A 21,296-nucleotide genomic window follows, 5' to 3' on the forward strand; every position below is an offset into this window, starting at 1 on the left:
AGTACTAATGATAGGTATATAACGACCAAGTCCATTATGATTCGCCCTGCACGTGAGTGTTGGCAAGCGATACGAAGAACTTTCTGGAACCCGTGATGTTCCTTATGCGTACACCAGAGATATATAGAACGCTTCAAATTGATCAACAGTTGGGCCATCACCAGAACGACTGGTTTTAGATATTATTATTTACGCAAGATCAGATACAATGGTTGTCCATAATCCTAACAATTGGCATTGGGTTGACAAGAATTGCTTCAACTGGGCTCGTGAATATTTCAATGAAAAATTGACCGGTTTGAATACTGGGGAGCATGATGGCAAATATGCTGAAGTCAGCTCACTTTCGTCTCTTGAAGGTGACTGTGAAGTCAACCAACGTAAAGGGAAAGTTATCTCTTTGTTCGACTTGAATTTGGTGATGTTGATCAAGGGAAATGTGAAGGATGAACCATTCGAGGGAAGTATACAGGTGCCTGAAGTTGCGTTCGATAGTGACGAGTCAGATTATCAATTTGATATATCCATTTACAAGGAAACAAGTACTCTGAATGAGATTAAACCAGTGATTCGTGAAAGATTGTTACCTCAATTGAGAGAACTATTCCAAAAATTTGGTCATGATCTCCTTGTTGCGCATGGTAGTGATATCCAAGTCTCTAAGGAAAGCGTGAACTCAACTTTTACAAAGGCTAATCAGCAAGATAGTTTTAACAAGTCGATTGGAACGAAGGAACCTGCAGGGCAAAAATCTCCAGCAACGAGCACCCCAACCCCTTCACAGCAGAAGACCAGCATGGCTTCAAGTGGTGGCAACACAACATCGATTCATCTAGAGCCCACATTCAATGTGCCTGCAGCTGAACTATACAATACATTTATGGACAAACAGCGTATAATGGCCTGGAGCAGGTCATTTGCTAGTAGAAATGGTGGGAGTGGTCCTCAGTTATGCGTTGGTGACACCTTTGAGCTATTTGGTGGGAATGTTACCAGTGAACTAATCGATGCACAGGAAAATAAAAAATTGGTATTCTCTTGGAGATTGGGCGACTGGCGTGACAAAGTGAATTCGAAATTAAGCATGGAATTCCACGAATCGAAGGAATATCACGAGACGAAACTGCAAGTCAATTGGAGCGGCATACCTGTTGGTGAGGAAGATCGTGTTCGTGGAAATTTTGAAGAATACTACGTCAGATCCATCAAGATCACATTTGGATTTGGTGCTGTTCTTTGAATGATTCTAATTAATAGATAATGATCATAATAGTCACATTAAATATAGTATACGTAAGCTAAACCCCTGTTCTTTCGAGAAAACCTTAAACCAAAAACGAAAACATCAACTTTGCAAATTTCTATTTATCAATTGTATCAATTGTATGCCATTACATTATTTCTGCGCCTTCTCGACTTGCTTCTTTTCTTCAACCACTGGAGCCTGTACAGTGGCTGAACTGTTCCATTCTTCCAACTCCTTTTTGTGCTCCCTTTCGATGGCAAATTTAACAGCTTCTAACACGTTATCACAAATTTGCTTTGGCTTATATCTTGGGGTAGCACCATCTTGGTAAACACCTGTCTTAACCAAGATAGAGTACCATGAAGAATCGTGAGAGTTGGCGAATCTGATATCCGACTCGGGAGTGTCACCAACAAAATACACAGTAGAAGCAGGAGGCAACTCTAGGGTCAGTTTGGAACCGTTCTCGATGGTAATACCCTCTTCGCTGAATGGATCATTTTCCAATTCTTCTTCCTCGGAATCGGAAACAAATGGCGAGTCATCGTGTTCAGTCTTGTCAATAGAGTTTCTAGTGTCTTCGAGTTTCAGTTGTTCGACGTGTTCTGATAGAGTCTCTCTTCTCCAGTTAGATAGCACTTTTTCAGCAAAACGGAAAGTACCTCTTTGAGGCTTACCAAATCTAGTCACTTCCAGTTCCTTACCGGTGTGTTCTTGGTAAAGTGCTGCGATAGAGACCTGTAGAGCACCCATACCGTAACGATTTAGACCATAGTCTGTGGCCCAAACAAAATCGGAATGAGCAAAATATAGACCTGGACCCTTGTCTGCAGTTGGGCAAATAGTACCCATAACACCATTTTCACTCAGTAGCAATTCCAAGATGATCTGTTGATCAGCAGCCCAGTTTCTGGAGTCTGCAAAAACCAAGATCGCGTCAATATTGACCTTGGAGAAATCCACATCACGCGCAATCTTCTTCTCCTCATCGCTCAACTGGTAGTATGGGGTGACACTTGGATTCCATTTCATGATATCCAATGGAATATACACGTTCTTGAATCCGTAGCCCTCTGCAACCTTCCTACAGGAGTCCAACACACCACCAACGACCAAAACGTTCTTGTGAGCGGGCACCAAATCCTTCATTGGCGTATGACCCTGAATAACTTGGTCTTCGGTGACCGTTATACCCAATCTCTTGGACAAATCCTTACATCTGGCCTTTTCAGAACGACCACCACCGTTTGTGATAAAGATATATGGAACCTTGATATTATATTTGTTATGACCATTCAACATACGCAATGCTTCAGGGCCCTGTGGAATAGTCTCTGGACCTCTAACCAAAACACCATCGATATCAAATGCGAAAGCATACGAAGCAATACGCTCATGATCAATAACTTTACGCTGTTCTCTGACGGCAATAGAATTCTTTCTACTAGAGAAAGACCCACTAGAAAAAACAGAACCCTTTCTATCGCCTGTATTGCCGTCTAGCGGCGTCATTGGCGAAGCACCGTTAATCCATTGATCGCTCAACGACAATGAAGAAACTCTCTTCTTTCTCGTTACAGGTGTGAAATTCTCTGGTCTATCGTTATCCAAGAAAGATTTCGTCCTAGGCTTCCCATTCTCTACAGAGTTATCTTTTTTAGATTTTTCATCCTCCGGCACTTTACTTTTAGGATCTTCGTCCTCAGTATGGGCTGAAGGAAACGCTACAGGAGCACTCTCATCATTAACATGACCACTACTAGCTTTGGTAGTTTTCGCCGTCTTACCAAAGATCTTTTCAGCTGGTTTTCTACCAAACTCGTTCAATTTCTCAGCAATCTTATCAGCCATCTTTATATGTTTACTCTTCTCTGAATTGTATGTGTGTTTGCTGGGACCCTGAATGAGGCTATTACAAGTAGAGTTTGAATGTAAATCCACTCTGTTTATATACAATGAAAGAGATATAGAATGAGGCATGAAGCCCCCTGTTGTTAAGAAGATTTGGACGTTTCGGGTTAAAACATTGATTCGGAACGACCGCTAGAAGTTCCTTGTTATTCTCTGTTTCATAGCAAACGAAGTCTGGGCTTCTTCTTTAAGCGGAAACATCGTGCCTTTTCCTTCTTTAATTTTCCATACCAAGCAATTAAGCACCAAGCAATCAGTGACGCCATGAACGCATCTCCCTCTAATATGGGATCACTTATTTTGACCCTATGTTTGACCCAACCGAAGGTCAAGATGTTGTCCCACCAATTGTCCCATATAGGGCCAAGTGATCGGCCAAAGCCGTTACCGAAACTCCGAATATGCGCGGGGCTACGGATAGTCCTGCGGGGGGCAGCAATCCCCTAATTTGCCGCCCGGGACTTGTATATAAAGGGCTGTGATTTTAGTCTCTCCTTGCATAATACCTCTTTTGGTTTATCCACGTTTGGCTCTTCATTGTGTTGCTGGTGGCTAGAATCTGTAGATACAGCATACGCACGCACTTATTTTTTTTTTTTTTGGTTTCTGCATATATGGCTACAGTTCGTGGGTCTTTGGTTCTTTACGTCTGAAGTAAGAGGTAGATGACCAGGTCCGAGTTTATGATGTCGCAGTCGCAGTCGCAGTCGCAATCGCCGTCTTACAGTGGTGTCATTACAAGTAATAAAAATATGAATTCACGAGTGAATAAACATGTGGGGCAGTTACCAGAGAATCTGCGGCTGAATGGTAAGACTCCCAGTGGGAAACCGAGGTTGTTTGTGTGTCAGATTTGTACACGAGCGTTTGCTAGGCAAGAGCATTTGACTAGACACGAGAGATCACATACGAAGGAAAAACCTTATAGTTGTGGAATTTGTAATAGAAATTTTAGTCGCAGAGATCTGCTGCTGAGACATGCGCACAAGGTCCACGGAGGGAATTCCGGGGATTCTATTATTAGGCATAACAAGAGTAAGATCGCGAAAAAGGCTGCGGGGCGCAAACAGCAGCCTACGGTGAAACGTAGAGCTTCCTTCAGTGCACAATCCGGGAACTATATGGCACCTTCGCGCAATGAGGAAAATCACAAATTTGATAGAGTTAAGTTCTCTACGCCTGAACTTTTACCAATAGATTTTAAAGGAGGCGATGAGGAGCATGCGAATCATAAAGAGGAGCACGAGAGTCATACTGTGTTTGAGGCCGACTTTCCTCAGATTTCACTTGATACACCGCACGATTTCAACTTATTGGATAGCGTTAACTGGATCAATGACTATAACAACGAGAACGTGGTGACGTCAGGCACGGGAACCGCGGGAACGAAATCGGGGGCAAGTAATTCACCTGAAGATGATAATTCACCAGTTTCCAATACTGCAAGTTATGGCCAAAGACCGTCTTTCAACCACCTCAATATTAGGAGTTCTTGGTCGATAAATGAGACTGATGGCGCCTTACAGATGAAGTCTTTGTTCAGTGACCGATCTCCCTCGGTGTCATCAAAAGATAACAGTGTTATACCGCCTTCATCGGCTGCTCACTCAACGCCTTGGTTGTCATCCACAGCACCAGCTATAAACGACTTGCAAAAAATATCTAGCTCGAACAATTCGGGAATAATCTCCGAGAGGTTGAGTCATTTGCAATTCGAGGATGATATCGGGAAGTTAACTAATTTTACTAAAGATGTTCAATCAATCTTTGGAAGATTCGCCCAGGAGGAGGCTGTAGAGCCCCAAACTGAGGCTACTAGGCCAGCGACGACGAAGCAAACTGACGAGCATGATAACAATTATACTTTTTACGGTTTGGATTGCCTAGCTATGTCTGATATTACAAGAGCTCCACCGCCAAATGATGCAGAGAATTTAAATCTCTCTTCCAAGTTATTTACTCCTAAATTGAGACATATGTGTGAACATGCGTCGCAGTACTATAATGAACACTATAATGACGGTTCATCCGGTGGCGACCCGGCTCTAACATCTCAGAAGTTGGTACTGCCGAGTTGCGATGAACTGAACGTATACGCTTCTTATTACCAAGAATACTTCAATTCGCATCACCCATCGATTCATCCTGATTTCTTCAATCTGGACTTGCAATCGTTAAGGAGATATATTTACGAGAGCGATGTGATAGATGAAGATACTGATTGCTATTTACAGTACTCGAATTTGGCCTGTCTTCCATTGTTTGTGGCCACGGTAGGTTCACTTTTTAAACCAGGTGGTATCTTGAGGACAATGGAGTTGTACGAGATAAGCAGACGTGTACTGCACGTTTTCTTGGAGAGAAGAAAACTTCAACAGAGGCAACTTCCAAAGGGAAGAGGTAATTTTGGGTCAGGCCAGCATGTTTGGTTGATTCAATCGCTCACACTGAGTATCATCTTTGCACTCTTTGCAGACAACTTGGAAAGAATCGATGCACAAATGCTTAAGAGACAGGTCTCGGCAGTTTGCTCAATCATTAAGAACAACTTCTTGTCTGTGGTCTCTGCCGATAACAACTCAGTGACTCATCAACAGTCTGACAGATCACATTTTGAATCATCTTTTGAATATATCATGTTTGAATCCAAAATCAGATGCACTTTCAATGCTTACAAGTTTTGTCAATTCTTAAAGGTATTTTATCATGTGGAAGGCAAACTTTTCTTGAACGAGCAAGACTTGAAGTTCATATGTATTCCAGATGATGAAAAAACTTGGACTTCAGCTTCACTTCTCATGCCGCAATATCCAATGGTCAAGAGAAATTTTGTCACCTTCGAGAACTTTTATCATAGCTTCACATTCAACAATTCGGGTATGAAACCCATTCCCGAATCGTTGGCATCAATTATGTTATACTATGAGTACAACGCAAGCGCTTTCTCTTCTTTCCATATCTTTTTAACAAAGATAGATACTAAGAAGCTGGAATTGAACTTACTGCAATCCCAATCCAATTCTAACCTTTCAGACAGCGAGAAGCTAGCTTATACTTCAGTGTTGAAAGGTGATATTTTGATTTTGCGCAATTGCTTGATGTCGATAATATTCTTCTCTAAGGTTGATGCTACGTTCGGTCCCAAGATTTGGAATGGCCAAATGAGAGAACTTTTCGAATCGTTTCTGCAATCCAAATCTTTAAACCTACTGACCAAGGGTTCATACAGTTTGCTGACGGATTTTTTGGTTGCTCTGAACTTCTCTATTAAGAATATTGCAAACATCTTGAAGCCTGTTAAGAATCATACTGCAATATATCTTGACAAAAAGATTTTATCAATGTTCAATTTGCAAGCATACCACAACGATTTTTTGATTTTGATAAAGTTTATCATGGATTTCGAATATAGCCCAAATTTCAAACTACTCTGTATTTTCACTGAGCTAAAAAAATTGGCGAACTGCCTATTGATACCCTATTTTTCCAAGTTATACCCTCTCGAATTTGCCAAATTTGAAGATATATCCAGTACCAATGATTATTTCCACAACAATCCTATGCCAGACTCGGCTCAGTATTATACCACAATTAACGTTGATAAGCTGGAAAAGCTAATCAATAATGTTTTGGTTTATTCATTCAATGATGCTTCTTTCTTGAAGATGTCTGATCAGCCAGCCCCTGAATTTTCATTCAATAACAATTACCCAACCTACTACCCTTTCTCCGCCTCTGTCAATTTATCACAATCTCCACTAGCATCATCCGCAGGATCTACTCAAGTCAATTCAGATACCACTCAGCCAATGGCCAATTTTTTTCACGACAGCATGCATTCGTCAACAAGTGACTCGCGTATAAATCATGGAGAAGTGGCACCTTCCGAATCATCTGTTGATTTACTTGCCATTAATATTCAATCCAATGCGACTGTTCATCCTGATGGTTCTAACAAGCAACGTTTTGATGAAAGGTATAGACTATCAGAAAAATACATTGTGGTGGCCAAGTGCTTCTTTATGCACGTTAAAGAGAGCTATGCGCACTGTCACATCCTTGACAAAATGACAAATGATTTTAAAGACTTGGAATTATTCTTGGACAGGGAAAGAAACTGTCCTATATCTGGGACGGACTTCAATGGCCAACAAGATCCTCCTGAAAGCTTTGGGAACGACTTCGACTTCGCGGCTGACACAACTGACAAGATTAATAATATTCATGGCAACGATAATAGTGCCTCAGGAGATATTCTAACCAATATCTACGCTCCGAGGCATAATTAATGGGCCCACCGACGTCTAGTAAATTCGGGCAAATTGCTTCTGATTTACCATTATATGATTATACGTTTTATAAAGACTGTAATACTAATGATTATGATTATCCATATCTACAAATTTTGGAAATAAAGCTTATTCGTCGAAACCTGGCCCACCATTAATGATCGTTTGAATCAACCATTCCTTTGACTCAACATGGATGCTTAAACGCTCTTTTGGCACACCTTGATACCGGATACTCAGTTGCTCCCTCACATTTTCCAGCAGATTGCTTGATATACCATTATTTTTGTTCACGTAGATCAATAAATTCAACTCACCTTTGTCTTTCATTAGTTCATCAAGCCTGTCTGTTAACAAATGTAGATTGTCCAGAGATGTGGAAGTGATTTTACCTCTTAACTGATATAGATCCGAGACCCCTAGACATGCCAACGAAAACTTTATAAATTGATCCAGTTCCGATTGACCATAAAGAATAACTTTGTGACCGGACATCGCTTCTTTCATGGCACCGATTTGTGCTTCAAGCGTTGAACCTCGAATCAGTTTAAGATAGAATTGAAAAATATTATTTGACTTGATCACACCATTTTTCGTAACGGTGTCAAAGGCTAATCGATAGCTTTCGCCGGCAGGCAGGAGATACTGATAAAGAGATTCTTCACAGATTCTGCCTTTTCGTAAACACTCTCTGATGAATTTCCAATGTAGGGTAGGCCATCCGAGCGCCAAAGTTTCTAGATACTTCAGACTTCTAAGATGCTTTGTCGTGATCAAGCAAGCAAATCGGTAGTTCTTACTCACCGCCTGTTCCTTCCATGAGAGTTGCAAAGAGTACTTATCTTCATCATTCCAATTATCAATAAGAGCTTCAAACTTAAACAGTTCTGAAAATCCCAAGTTAAGGATATCGCCGCCCTGTGATTCAATAACGTCGGAAAGGTCCTGCCTATCCTCGCTCAGTCCTGTTAAAACAAAAATGCAATTTTTGAAGATTTTGCAGTCTTCATGCTTCTTAGGTTGACCCAGGACATGCAAAAAGTCGGGGGCGGTTATGGAACGCTGTGAAGCAGCACTGTCTCTAGCCAACTCGGCTCCATTATCATCATCTGAATCTTCCTTGTATATGGGACGAGTAGCACGCTCCGCTCTACTGTCGTGATTTGCTTTACGAGGTGATAGAGTGGTGGTAGTACTTTTTCGACCACGAATTGGGCGCTGCAGACCCTGAAATGCCTTGGCCCTAGTGTGCGATCCACCTTCAAGGATTATCTTTGGTCTTTTCGTCCACTCGTTGAGGTCTAAGTTGATTACAGCTAATGGCTTGATGATGACTTTTTGGCCGAATGATCCCGTATTTTTCCTTCTCCTCAAATGAACAGTGTCGTAACCTCTTATGCACCTGATAAGCTCCATATTAGAGCTTCGGCATTCTAATGCTACAACTTGATGCTTTTTGCCTCCCATATTTACTGTATCCCCAACTCTGATGTCAAGATAATAAATATCATCACTCTTTGTTAGTGATTTGCCGGTGTCGAAATAAACCCAGCAGCTATCTGACTGCTCATCTTGGGACAATATACGCCCAGGATAATAATTGTAGTCCAGACTATATTGACACCAAACCGAATCCTCGAACTTAATATCCTCTTTGGATAAATACTCGTCATCTTGCTCCCGAATAGTGTTTGGCAGTTCGATCACGGGCCGCTGTGCGACGGACCCCCTGAATAGCATGGACTCTTCTGCGTTTCCTTTCTCATTGACCAGAACTTCCATGTCAGGCTGATGTTCAGTTTCATTGGGCTGCAAATTGGACGTAGAACTCCTCAATGCTAAACTACGCCGTGTCTTCTTTCTTGGAGACGGTTTGCGGCTTCGATTCTCCTCCTCCGTAGCCAATTCTATCGTCTGTCCATGTCGTTTCCTTCTATTGATCGTAATTTGATCCTCGCTATTTTCTTCAATATGCTTTGCGAGTATCTCGCGAGTCCTCTGTGTTGTTCCCTCCTCAACCTCAGGTAGTTCTTGGGTGAGGTCAGGTTCACTTAGAACAACGATGGCGTCATCCTTGTTGCTGGTGGTTTCTAGCTGATTGTTTTCGCCTTGACTTGGAGTTAGCTCTGGCTTCGTAGAGATCTGTAAACGCACCGCATCTTGAGTATGATCCGCTTGAGTCGTAAAACTAACTTTGTTCCGGTCTTTTTCAGCCGGACTAGGAGATGAATTGCCATCAATTTTATTCCTGTTTGTTTTTGACGGTGAACTAGTTTCCGGTACTTCCAATATAGGCTCGAAATTGTTCTTTGGGATGCCTTTAGGAGTCTCCAAGCTGTTTGAGAAAGTATGCTCCGGCGATTGTATGATTTGAGTTGAAGAGCAAAGTTCTCCTCCTAATATCTGGGATTTCGCACCATTCTTTTGTTGCGAGGAAGCGTTACGAGTTGGATAGGACGAAATGACTTGAGTCTGTGTTAAATTATTTTCTTCTGTAAACGACTGTCCTTCAAGTTTGTCATCTCCAGTTACAGTTTCCTTTGAATGTCCTTGACTTTCCGTTGTATTTATCACTTGAGTAGATTTGTTACTATTGAAAATGCCATTTTTATTCGGTCGAAGAACCCACATTTCTGAATAGTTTCCTTCTGTAGTGTCGTCTATTCGTGAATTATCTAATGCATTATCTTCCGCCGCTTGATTGTCATCTCTTTCAGCTAGCAAGGTCGTTGGTACGGTTAGAAGTGGCGAGGAACCTGATAAGCGGGTTGCCAAAGTTCTCTTATCGTTGATGATTGTGCTTAATCCATTCTCGATATTAAAATCCGGTGATTGGTCTGGAGAAACCTCGCGAACAAAGCTGTCTGCTTTCGTATTAGTCCGCTTATCGATAATGGCGCTTTGAGTTTGAATTACCATAGTCTCATGAAAATTATTGTCATTGAACTGTTCAGACGTTTTTTCATTCTTGTCACTTCGCAGCCTGCTGATTTCTCTTGCATTCGAATCCAAACTTTGAGAACGTTGCTCAGTTAATGTCCAGTTTGCACCTCTCTTCCTATCTTTTGGGCTGCCATTGACGTCAGCTAAATAAGATGCACGCCCCTGAATGCTGCTGTGGTATCGCGAATCCGTTATAGCTTCAGCGTTGGATCGTAGCGCAGAAGTTCTATTCAGTGGACTTTCGCAGGTGTTATGGCCCCTTGAAGTACCCTTTCCTCTTTCAGAGACTGGCGTATCTTCAAGTTCTGAGGCCTCGAACCTCTGTAATAAACCGTCCCTGTGAGGTGATCTATTATCCTTAAAAAACTTTGCAATTCTGTCGAGATTAGGCGTTCTCTTGTTGAATTGTACCGGTTTCTCAGCTTTTCCTTGACTTGTATTATTGATATCTGACTGTGATCCCCACTCATTCGTTACTTCTCTGTTAAGCTTGCCAGGTCGTGGTGTGTAGAGTTGAGGTGAGCTCAAAACATCGGACTCATCACCTTTGTTACTAGAAGGGGCTTTCGGTGAGGCATCACCAGCTTCTGGGAAGATTTGACCTGCAACAGGTGTCTCCTGGATAACTTGATCTGGGCTATCAGCTGATCCACTAGTGTGTGGAAAGTCACTGGACATTCCACTCACCAATAAATAGTGATAAAGTATCTGCTCTGTATTGTGGGTTATTGCAGGCCGTGAAATGACGTGGTTGTGAAGTTTAAACAATGTTTGTGCATATAAGCGAGGTTAAAGAGAGAAGAAGAACAACAACGAAAATCATTTAGGAGAAGAGCTCGCAGATATTAGATATAGCAGCACTCATTAGCGGTGAATTTTCGTTATTTACTTGTGAATGCCCAAAGTTTCTGCAATTACTTAGTTCTTAGTCACGCTTTCTGCAAGAATAGAGAACGAGAGGCAAACAGTCGAGTAATGACATGTAAAGTAGTGGTTAGTGACAAAACATCTTAGGCCTTTCAAAATCTAGGAAGGAAAGCGACAGCGGAAAGGCTTCTTAATCTGGCTGCCAGAGTATTAAAGTACAGCATACACTCACTGCAAAGCATCTAACATGGAAAAATCAAGCCCGTGAGCATCCGATCAACGAAATTTTACCAATGCTGCACTTTTTGCAATTCACTCTCAATGGGTTTTTAAATTCGAGTCTCTCTTTCCTCGAAAATCCCCTAATAAGTTGTGAACTCCAGTCCCACAGAAAGCCATTTCCACAGAAAGCCATTTCCACATAATTTGGATTGTGCCAAACACGTACATTTTGGAGAGAACTAATGGTCATAACACATCTATAGAAAACGATAGACATAGTCTCACTCCAGATATACGCAAGTAAACCCCCTCTAATGGCCTGGATCTATGCTTAACTCAAAACAAGCATAATAAAAGTCTTTTCAGCTTTGAAATACGACTTGAAACTTGATACACCTTTCTCCATCTTCTTCAAAGTGTTTAGTAACTATAAAAGAATTAGCCGCCCAACTCCTGGCCCGATAATAGCTCGTTCCGGACAAACCATGCTCATTCCGGACAGTCACATTTCACGGCTCTTCTCGGCAATTTCGAGAAAAATGAGCCCTGGAAGAGAAACTTGGAGAGTCATCGCACACTGGGAGGCGATTAGACGTTGATGAGCCTGGGACGACTAATCGGTTGATCACCTCATCGTCTACATTGAATCAGGTCGGGGAATTTTGGCTATAAGTTTTGCCCGGAAAACTTTAGCGTTGTGTCGCGAAGCGTGAGCTAGGCTCTTTTAAGTCTGGCCGCATTTAAGTCATCTCAATCATCATTGCTAATTTACATGGACAGGAAGGATAAGACAACGAAGGTGAAGAAAACCTTTCAATTCGATCCATTGGATGTAACAGAATCCCTTGGTTACAAAACATACCGGAAAAATGGGCGAAATTCGTGGTCTAAAGAAGATGATAACCAGTTGCGTACACTTTTGAATCGTGCCTTAATAGACCTTGGATTTCCTAATGGTACAGATGATATCAAGTCCATACAGGAATCCGAAAGCGTTTGCAAAAGAGTTTCTTGGGAAGATATTGCCGCGTTGTTTAAGAATAGTCCAAGGAAGCCTAAAGAGTTGCGGAAACGTTGGGCGTCGTCGTTGGATCCGAATTTGAAGAGAGGCAAATGGGCCCCTGAAGAGGACCATTTGCTTCTCAAGGCTTATGCTAAGCACGGGCCTCATTGGCTTAACGTTGCGGGTGAAATCTCCGGAAGAACTGAGGATCAGTGCGCCAAGAGGTACGTGGAAATTTTAGGGCCCAGTAGCGAAGGACGATTGAGGAAGTGGACTTTAGAGGAAGATTTGAGCTTGGTAAGCAAAGTCAAGAGTTATGGGACCAAATGGAGGCGCATATCGTCGGAGCTTGAATCAAGACCAAGTTTGACGTGTAGAAACAGGTGGAGGAAAATTGTTACCTCGGTAGTTAGAGGTCAGGCGCCACCGGAGATCGTCAAAGCTGTGAAGGAAAATCAGGATATAGATTCTTTGGTTAATAGTCTCCGAGCCAAAGTACGGGAAAAAGGGAAGGCTAAGGATGGAGTGGTGAAGACTGAAGAGCGGACTGACGTGAGAGAAGAAGGTGAGGCAAGCGAGTCACCAAATATGACCAAATCCAGCGACAGCAGCTCTAACGACCTTCCGCAAACACTTCGAGCACACACCATTCATCAGCATCAAGGCAATGAGGAGGAGCACAACCCCTCTAAAGCAAAGGACAGAGAAACACTCGCTCAACCGCTGGCTACAGATATAATACGAGCTACGTGCGGTGACAGTGGAGTAAAAGTCGACGCAGCAGCTGCCCTAGGACACCATGAGTTGATGTACCGCGGCCACTCATCGAGCAATGAGAACTTTTCCAGGGATAGCGCGGCCTCTTACGAGGCAATATCTAAAAGCTCACTGGAGGGGAAACAAACTACGGCTCCACTCAAGGGGTTGACTCCATTCGCCGAAAGGATGAGTAGCTTATCTCACATGGATCGCAGCGCCATCCCTGCCACTCTGGATGGATCTCCATTACTTCCGAACGTTTACTCAAGGGAGTCTGCAATTAGGGTAAACCATAACGTCCCAATAGGGCAGCAAATGCCAGATGCTACTTTTAATCCCTTGTCTAGCACACCACATGACATAAATAAAAGTCCCACGGAAGGTTCCGCACAAACAGAATGGAAGTTTACTTTGAAAGACGGCCAAGGTCTATCCATAACAAGCGGTTCAATCAGCAATTCAGATCTTGTAAAAGAACTTATTGAGCAGGCTAAAAAACACTCCCTAAAAATCTCTCTTCACCAGCATATTCACCATCATTATGGCGGTCAAACCGATCAAAATTGCATCAATTCAAATGGTTCAGAGCCTATCGCTGACTTCCGGTCAAACCAAGCTAGCTCTTCGGCAGCCGCTGTTGGACCGCCTAGTGGTGGCCACGATTTCTTCACTAGCACTCATTACTATAAAGCGTCATTTGGCTCAGTTGGTAATAACAGTGATTTCTTTTCGCAAGAGGCGAATTACAACATATTCGAACTCGAGCCCTCTCCACATCCTGACGTATCGCATATGCATGGACACGCTGCACTTCCGCACAATAATCAAATAGTGCACCACAATCACTCGCCCGTCGGGTACCCAAGTAGGCCAGGTACGACGAGTCCAACAGCATCCCACAGCACAGGAAACAATGACGATCTTCCTGACATTACAAGCCACCGTGGGTCACATTTTAACTATCTCCCTGCGACGGTACGACCCCAGCTTGAGTCTTCAGATTCTACACGGTCAACTGATATAACTAGGCTACTGAATCCCAGTCCTAACTCAGGAAAGAAAAAGAGGAAAAGAAGAAAGAGTCTTCAGTCGGAGGCGAGTGCTAATTCAGGTGGCAGAAACTCTGTAAGACCATCTCCTTCGAGTACTGCATCAAAGCAAAACAAGTCACTGGATTCAGCAACCGTGATTGGCGGGCCACATGAGGAAGAAGAACCTGATTTCTGGGAGAGCTTGAGATCTCTTGCTGGCAAACCACAGGAGGAAGAAGAGAATTCGTATACATATCATCCGTATGACGATGATGATTATGACATTCTATACAGCCTATTCGACGATAAGGCCGAGAACATCAATCTCGATACAGTGGAGAAGAAAACCCCTGGAGATAAGGATCATATCATACCATTCAATCCCAGCTGAGCCAGGCGCTTACACGATTTCCTACATAGATCAATAAATTATACGCATTCATCAAACATTACTATTTTCTGACAAAATGAGACGATGCACCGCAGGTGGCCACACTATAGTCATAAACAGATTCACCCAGGTTCAAGTACTTTGTAGAATACTCTCTTAATGTCGCATTCTCCACATTATCTAATTTCGGTGTCAAACCTGTATTTCTCTTGATACCCGCTAGACAAGTCGATATCAGCACCAAATCGATGGACAAATGCACAGCTTTTCCGACCTAGAAATCACAGACGTTAGTAACAAAGATTCAATGCATTGTGGAACCGACCTCAACCACATACAATTGTCATTCTGATGGCTTAAAAGTTAGTTAATCGGTCGCGGTATTGACTTTAATGATAGTACTTAAACTCTTGTTAATTGTAGTTTTGGTGAGCGTCAGCTGACCGACGGCTTGAAATCCTCAAGTTCTCACTACTTTGGAATAGTTGACAATACAAGAGCTCACCAGAAAGTGGACAAGAAGCTGTTTCTGGTTCGTTATTACGTATATTCTGGGTCTCAGCAGGTTTTGTAATGTTGAAAAGAAGTTTAGGACTTTTGGTTGGGCGAAGTGTGCGGTCCTACTATGCATCCCGAGTGATATACAATGCGCCCAAATTGGTGCTGAAGGATAAGAATAGGCCTCTAAGAATTGACCGGGAACTTCCAGATCCTAACGAGGGTAAGTTGAAGCAAAGGCTGCAACTTGCAGGGTTTTCGGTAGCGATTGTGGCGGCCTTGATGGTTATATTCAACTATGAAAAGACCGAATCGCCTGTCGTATCTAATACTTTGTACCACCTGCGTAGATCCCCGGCTACAGCACAACTTCTAGGTGAAAACATCGAGTTTGAAGGTTTGGTTCCATGGGTTCATGGTGAACTGAATCAGGTCGCGGGCAAAGTTAACATTAGGTTTAATATCAAGGGAGATAAGAATGCAGGTGTAGTTAGACTAATTGCTGATAGAGAGACTCCTCTGGATGAGTTCTTGATTCACGAATGGAGTCTGACTGTGAATGGCAATAAGATTGACCTACTATCAGAGGAAGGTGTCAAGACGTTATGAAATAGCCGCTCCGTTTACCATGTATATAATACTGACCACATATAAAATTGAAAATTTCTATCACCTTGAAAAGCCCTCTCGCAAAATATTACAACTGGAAAGTATTCCGAGGCTTGTCTTTAAACTTTAAAATGAGCGAAAATGATACGTGTCAATCATCAACTCCTCAAGAATTAAAGTTTCTTCGGCCTCAAGGTATTGATAAATTCTCGTTTGTTTTCTGAATAATTTGTGAATTCATTCTCGTACTGATCCTCTTCAGCTATTTCGTTCGTATTCGTTATGTCATAATTGTTCTTTAGTAGATAAACATCATCATGCTTCTCGACTTTTTCATCATTCTTAATGGGAGCATTCAAAGCTTGTTCACTCTTAGGTGTTGCAAAAACGTTCTCTGATGGCACTGCGACCTTGACTCCAGAGTTCATAGATGATGCGCGTGTATGGAAGGAAGAAGTTGAATGATTTGTCGAATGCAGTTGGTTTAAGCTAGATGAAGATGCACGTCTTGGATAATACGAGCCATAGTCCTGACTATTGAGATTTTTAATAAGATTTTCATTGCTTGAGTGGCGCTCCTTCTCATCAGCCTGGTCGAATAAGCCTTGTTTTTCAGTTGCGACCACTGGAACCATCTGATCATACAGACTTACCTGTCGTTTGGGGGCTTTCTGTGAAGACGTTAATGAAGTGCTAGAGCTGTTGACTGTACTCGTACCATCGGTCGGGGATAAATTAACCTGCATTGAATTGATCTTCCTGCGATATGCAGGAACGAAGTATTTACTCTTCTTTCTAGCTGGATCTCCTTTGCCCTTTTTCCCTTTCTCACCATGAGAAGCACCTGCGAGTTTCTCTTCATGACTCAGGGATCCTTCGGAGGATCCAGAACCGATTATATGGTGATCCGGCTGCTTCTGCTCATCGAATATTTCAGAGTCCTCATGGCTCATATCATTCGAAGCCTCATTCTTTTCTTCCCATCCGCTGGACGGCTGTAACGTCCTACTATTGTGAAAGGTAATAGACGCATTATCGTCATGTATAACATTCTCTAACTCTTTGTCCTCTTCCTCTTCTCTCTTATATCTTCTCTGCAACCGCGCCCAACAGAACAGGGCTACTAAAACGCCAAGCCCTATCGGAATACCCACAGCACACCCCACTGCTATTGAAACAGTCCCCATTATGATCCTGACTTACTAATTGACCACTCTTTGAAGTCCGGACCTGAATTCCTCAGTTGAAAGGCAACTAATTTTAAATGTCTTGCTCTTTTCGAGGTACAACTATTTTTAAAAGCGAATGAACCTGAACGAAGAAGTTTATAAAAACTTGTTGTTGACGAGGTAGAGAAAACGAACGGAGAGTGACTTTGTTCGACTCTCTCAAGTTCCTCGAAACTTCATCAATTAGAGAAAGATCTCTTGGCACTCCTTTCTCTTTGTTTTTTTGCATGACGTCACGTGGACATGCCGGTAAAGATGGCTAGCCCAGGTTTATCAGTCATCTATTTATATGTAAACCATCGCCGGACCATCGCCAATCGATTGGTGGTGTATTTATCAATAGTTATCATATATTTTGGGTATCTTTCAACATGGCCTGTGTCCGCTCGAACAAGACCCCATTACTGCCAGCAGGAATTGGTCTTTTCTTGGGATGTTTTCTGGTTTGAGCTGCTGCATCTGCGGTATATCGTGTGATTTTTCGTCTTCTCACTAAGCCTGGTTTCTCTTCCGTACCTCTGAGCTTGGCAAGCAGGACGTCTACAGCGTCTTCATCTTCTCCCTGTAGATCGGAGTTGTGGTTAGAGGCAGTTCTTTGACGTGACTCGAGCATATTCTTTCTTTGCTCGTAAACACGTTGGCTATCCTCTCTCTCGATGTTCTCTTTGGCGCATTTCTTAAAGTTAACCGAGAACTCTATAAAATGTTGAAAGAAGCTGTTTTTGGCTTCTGAATCGTTGAAATCTTCTCCGAAGTGGCTCATCAATTTTTTGAGATCAATATTGATGAGTTTGAACTGATCCTGAAGCAAGTCACTCTTGACTTTGGCACGGCGAATCTTGTAAGTGATCTTCTCCACGATAAGATCTTTTGGATGCAGTCTTGAATGATCGGAGAGCTTTCCTTCTTTGAGAGTATGTACCACCTCATCAATTTTTGAGCGGAACTCGTTGCATTCTTGTTCGAGATGGTCCAGCGAAATCTTGCCAATATCTTCCACCTTGCTCAAGTCATCAGTGAAACCGTAAAGATCTGGGTATTTGACGCGAATTATTCTTTCAAGAAAATGAAGGAATGATGTATTCTTGTCCACACTAGACTTCACGAATGCAAGCTTGTTCAATGAGCTCAGCTTGATACCTTCCGCTGGTCTTTTATTCATGTAATTGCCAATTTCCACAATGATGTACAATATACTTTTGAATCTTGTCCCGTGTCTCAGCTTTTGAATGACATCATCTATCTTCTGTAGCCTGTAAATGAAATCGTAGTAGTCTCTTTCATATGTTGTGAGAGTGAATAAACAAAATGAACGCTCATACCAGTAGTATTGCAAGTTATAGCAAAGCTCAAGGAAAATCCTGTCTGGTCGATCTAATTCTGCGGGATCTTTAGAGGGACCATCCTCGCTGAGGTAATCGGTGCTGTAGGGGTCAAAAGCTCTTCGCAAAGACTGTGTAACATTAACTAAATCTTCCCTTGTGAAGAATTCAAGGGCAGTTGAATTCTGTATTATCTCGTTATCGCATTGAAGAACTTTGAGTACAAATTGTTCAGGTGAATACTGAGAAAACATATGCAAATTAATTCCAAATTGCTGTGCTACGTCTCTTGGTAAAAAGCTCTTCGTGGGTGTCTTTTCTCGCTTATCTTTATTTTTGGTCTGTTTAATCGTTCTTTCCTTAACTTTGAAGCTTTCCTCAATTTGAGAGAAGATACCACCTCTCTTAAGCTCTTTCATAGTCTCATCCTTTTGATTTTGGTCCGCCCATAGTGTTTCCTCGATATCATTAAGCTTTTCCCAGTGGATCTGCTTCAAAGCTTCTTTAGGTTTTAGAATAGATGACCCTTCTACCTGAAATGATGCTGGCAATGGGGGTGGCGGCGGGGGTGGTCCTGAAGGTACTTCAGAATTGAACGACTCCTTACCGGGTACAATTAAACTTTCAGGCAAAGGAGGAGGAGGAGGAGGAGGAGGAGGCGGTGGAGATAATGTAGTACTTTGTTCTGATTCCTTTGCCGCCGGCAGTAAGGGCGAAAAAGATGATGAAGGCGGTGGTTCAGATTTGTTTTTATTTAAAGCTTGAGAAATCGGCGGCAGTTCCGGCAGTTCCGGCAGTGGTGGAATTTTAGAGTCTTCCATTTCAATGCGTATAACACCAGACGGTCCATCAATGCTGCCGCTTGATAGCGGATTGGAGGACTCGCAAAGCAAAGTGGATGTTGATTCGTGTCTGTAAGCAATATTTGTTGCGGTAGCAATCGAGGAATCCCTTGTGAAGGCAACAGATTGGTCTGCATCATTTCCTTCTTCATTGAGACCTAATACCCCCCAATTTGGTCCGATTGTTACCGGCTCAGCTGCGTTTGCAATGTAAGAGGAGAGAGAATGAATTTTCTGACTCTTCAATAGGGATTTAGCTCTGGCTGGTTTTGCCTTGTGAGTGTCATTCGTAGATTTCAGATTATCAAAGACCGACGTGTTTATTAGTTTAGCTCCTTTAACTTGTTGATGTGATAAGGCGTGGTCAAACCGTTTCTTCTCGTGTCTTCTCATTTCTTTGGATTCTTCCAGTTTCTTTGATAGTTCAGTGATCTCTTCGTCCTTCGTCTTGGTAATCATCTTAGCATGCTTCAGTTCTGTGACCAGCTTTTCTTTGCTAATATCTTTGAAGTCTCTCAGCTCGCTCAACTCCTTTCGCAGAACAACGATGGTATTTTCAAGTTCAGTCATTTCTTTCATGGCTCTTCTACCAATTTCTTCAGACTCTAGGTTATCCAAAAACTTGTTTATGGACTCCTGGACCAATGATGCCGGTTCGGTCGAAACTGCCTGGCAAAAATTATCAATAAGGTAGTCCAGTATTGAACCAAGTGACCGGAAAAGTTTAATGGATTCTGAAGTGGTCCTAGTAGCCAATATCTTGTTAAGGGATTCGAAAAGATGAGCCAGGTCTTGTTCAATTAGCGTGCCCTTTGTTCGACTCAACAAATAGTGAAGTGCTGGTTGGTAGACAGAGTCATCTATCTGATCTGCCGCCGAAGTAGCTTCTATAAGCTCGGTCTCCAGCTCGAGATATATGGCGATTTGTTTATCTGTGTCATCGACCTGCAACTGTTTTATTAGATGGAAACAATGATGTATTCCACATTCCTTTAAAGTTTGCATAAGTGATACTTTCTGGTCTTTAGTCGGGAGTGCTTGAAGAATGGAATTGACGACAAGCAACGAAGTAGTCATAAAATCTGCCCTGCACTTCTCTGGTTTCAGCCCTCCAAGGAAAGAAGCATCTCTAAATTCAGAGGGATCGCGAGACAAGGTCTTGGCCATATAATTGAACCAACCTTGAAAGCACGGGCTCAAATGATGCAGTACTTTCTCATACCCATAATCTTCGTCAACATATGTGAGCATCAATAACATTTCTGCCGAAACCACTTTACATTTGAGTCGTGTCACATCATCATTCAGAAGCTTACAAAAGAACATCAGTAGCGGCGGTTTATTGAGAATCTGCAGCCTACCCTGCTTGTGGTTCATCAATGTCTTAAAACATCGAAGGTAAACATAGAAATCATCAGGTCCTATCAGACTTGAGTTTTGGAAAAGTCCTTTAACGTTGTCGCGTTCCAGAAATTCTTCAGTGAAATCAACGGTACGAAGGTATTTCTCTAGCTGATGGAGTAGCTTACTATGGTCAGTAGTTTTTCTCTTAATCAGATAATCCAGTTCTTCTAACAGCTGTTGTCTAGTAAAAGTAGAATTCACCGATTCACTTGAGCTTCTAGCTGTTTTACTCGAGCGTAATGCGCAAATAAGTCCCCATTTCTTCTCTCTCGACATGTTTGTAAGATTTTTTCTAGCTTCACCCCAAAAATACGTTCCATCACTCAGCAATGTGTTAAACTGTTCCTCAACGGAGCCATCCTCAGGTGGGCTTCTGTGATCAAATTTGACTCCATGTTCTCCATCCTGTGAATCAATCTCACTTGTGGAAAAATTCTTTGTCTTCATAATTGTGACACCGCCTTCGTTTTGCAAGGCACATCCAGCCAAAAGCAATCCTCTACGAACCACCTCGTTAGTCCCTAGCGTACCAGTCCTTCTAGAAGGTTTCCTGGTTCGTAGACCTGCGGGATCACCCTCCAGTGATCGCGATCTTCTCTTGTAATCGTGGGGATCGACCCATCGCTCACCAGCATACCCACTTCGTACTAACTCCATCCTGGACCTCTATCCCGCCACTGAATGATATTCAAAGTCACTGATACCACCTGTGTTGCATCTTAAGTCGACT

General features: G+C 42.4%; 9 protein-coding genes across 9 annotated transcripts; 4 read left to right on the forward strand and 5 right to left on the reverse strand.

Annotated features, from left to right (window-relative positions):
* Window positions 1–208: 208 nt before the first annotated feature.
* On the forward strand, window positions 209–1,240 carry AHA1 (Aha1p; the record flags this gene model as incomplete). Its single annotated transcript, XM_003682522.1, has 1 exon — window positions 209–1,240. The coding sequence occupies one exon, from the start codon at window positions 209–211 to the stop codon at window positions 1,238–1,240; it is 1,032 nt and encodes a 343-aa protein (XP_003682570.1).
* A 156-nt stretch (window positions 1,241–1,396) lies between these two features.
* On the reverse strand, window positions 1,397–3,097 carry TDEL0F05490 (uncharacterized protein; the record flags this gene model as incomplete). Its single annotated transcript, XM_003682523.1, has 1 exon — window positions 1,397–3,097. One exon carries the CDS (start codon window positions 3,095–3,097, stop codon window positions 1,397–1,399), a length of 1,701 nt encoding a protein of 566 aa, XP_003682571.1.
* Window positions 3,098–3,822: 725 nt separating this feature from the next.
* On the forward strand, window positions 3,823–7,446 carry ADR1 (DNA-binding transcription factor ADR1; the record flags this gene model as incomplete). The annotated part of the gene is made up of 1 exon (XM_003682524.1): window positions 3,823–7,446. One exon carries the CDS (start codon window positions 3,823–3,825, stop codon window positions 7,444–7,446), a length of 3,624 nt encoding a protein of 1,207 aa, XP_003682572.1.
* A 129-nt stretch (window positions 7,447–7,575) lies between these two features.
* RAD9 (chromatin-binding protein RAD9) lies at window positions 7,576–11,067 on the reverse strand (the record flags this gene model as incomplete). Its single annotated transcript, XM_003682525.1, has 1 exon — window positions 7,576–11,067. The coding sequence occupies one exon, from the start codon at window positions 11,065–11,067 to the stop codon at window positions 7,576–7,578; it is 3,492 nt and encodes a 1,163-aa protein (XP_003682573.1).
* A 1,183-nt stretch (window positions 11,068–12,250) lies between these two features.
* BAS1 (Bas1p) lies at window positions 12,251–14,662 on the forward strand (the record flags this gene model as incomplete). The annotated part of the gene is made up of 1 exon (XM_003682526.1): window positions 12,251–14,662. One exon carries the CDS (start codon window positions 12,251–12,253, stop codon window positions 14,660–14,662), a length of 2,412 nt encoding a protein of 803 aa, XP_003682574.1.
* Window positions 14,663–14,723: 61 nt separating this feature from the next.
* Window positions 14,724–15,009, reverse strand: ATG44 (mitofissin; the record flags this gene model as incomplete). The annotated part of the gene is made up of 2 exons (XM_003682527.1): window positions 14,724–14,936; window positions 15,001–15,009. The coding sequence occupies 2 exons, from the start codon at window positions 15,007–15,009 to the stop codon at window positions 14,724–14,726; spliced, it is 222 nt and encodes a 73-aa protein (XP_003682575.1).
* Window positions 15,010–15,235: 226 nt separating this feature from the next.
* On the forward strand, window positions 15,236–15,769 carry COA1 (Coa1p; the record flags this gene model as incomplete). The annotated part of the gene is made up of 1 exon (XM_003682528.1): window positions 15,236–15,769. One exon carries the CDS (start codon window positions 15,236–15,238, stop codon window positions 15,767–15,769), a length of 534 nt encoding a protein of 177 aa, XP_003682576.1.
* A 173-nt stretch (window positions 15,770–15,942) lies between these two features.
* On the reverse strand, window positions 15,943–16,956 carry AIM20 (Aim20p; the record flags this gene model as incomplete). The annotated part of the gene is made up of 1 exon (XM_003682529.1): window positions 15,943–16,956. The coding sequence occupies one exon, from the start codon at window positions 16,954–16,956 to the stop codon at window positions 15,943–15,945; it is 1,014 nt and encodes a 337-aa protein (XP_003682577.1).
* A 388-nt stretch (window positions 16,957–17,344) lies between these two features.
* On the reverse strand, window positions 17,345–21,223 carry BNR1 (formin BNR1; the record flags this gene model as incomplete). Its single annotated transcript, XM_003682530.1, has 1 exon — window positions 17,345–21,223. One exon carries the CDS (start codon window positions 21,221–21,223, stop codon window positions 17,345–17,347), a length of 3,879 nt encoding a protein of 1,292 aa, XP_003682578.1.
* Between the last annotated feature and the right edge of the window lie 73 nt (window positions 21,224–21,296).

The sequence above is a fragment of the Torulaspora delbrueckii genome, chromosome 6 (genome assembly GCF_000243375.1).
Source record: "Torulaspora delbrueckii CBS 1146 chromosome 6, complete genome".
NCBI classification, from domain to species: Eukaryota; Fungi; Ascomycota; class Saccharomycetes; order Saccharomycetales; family Saccharomycetaceae; genus Torulaspora; species Torulaspora delbrueckii.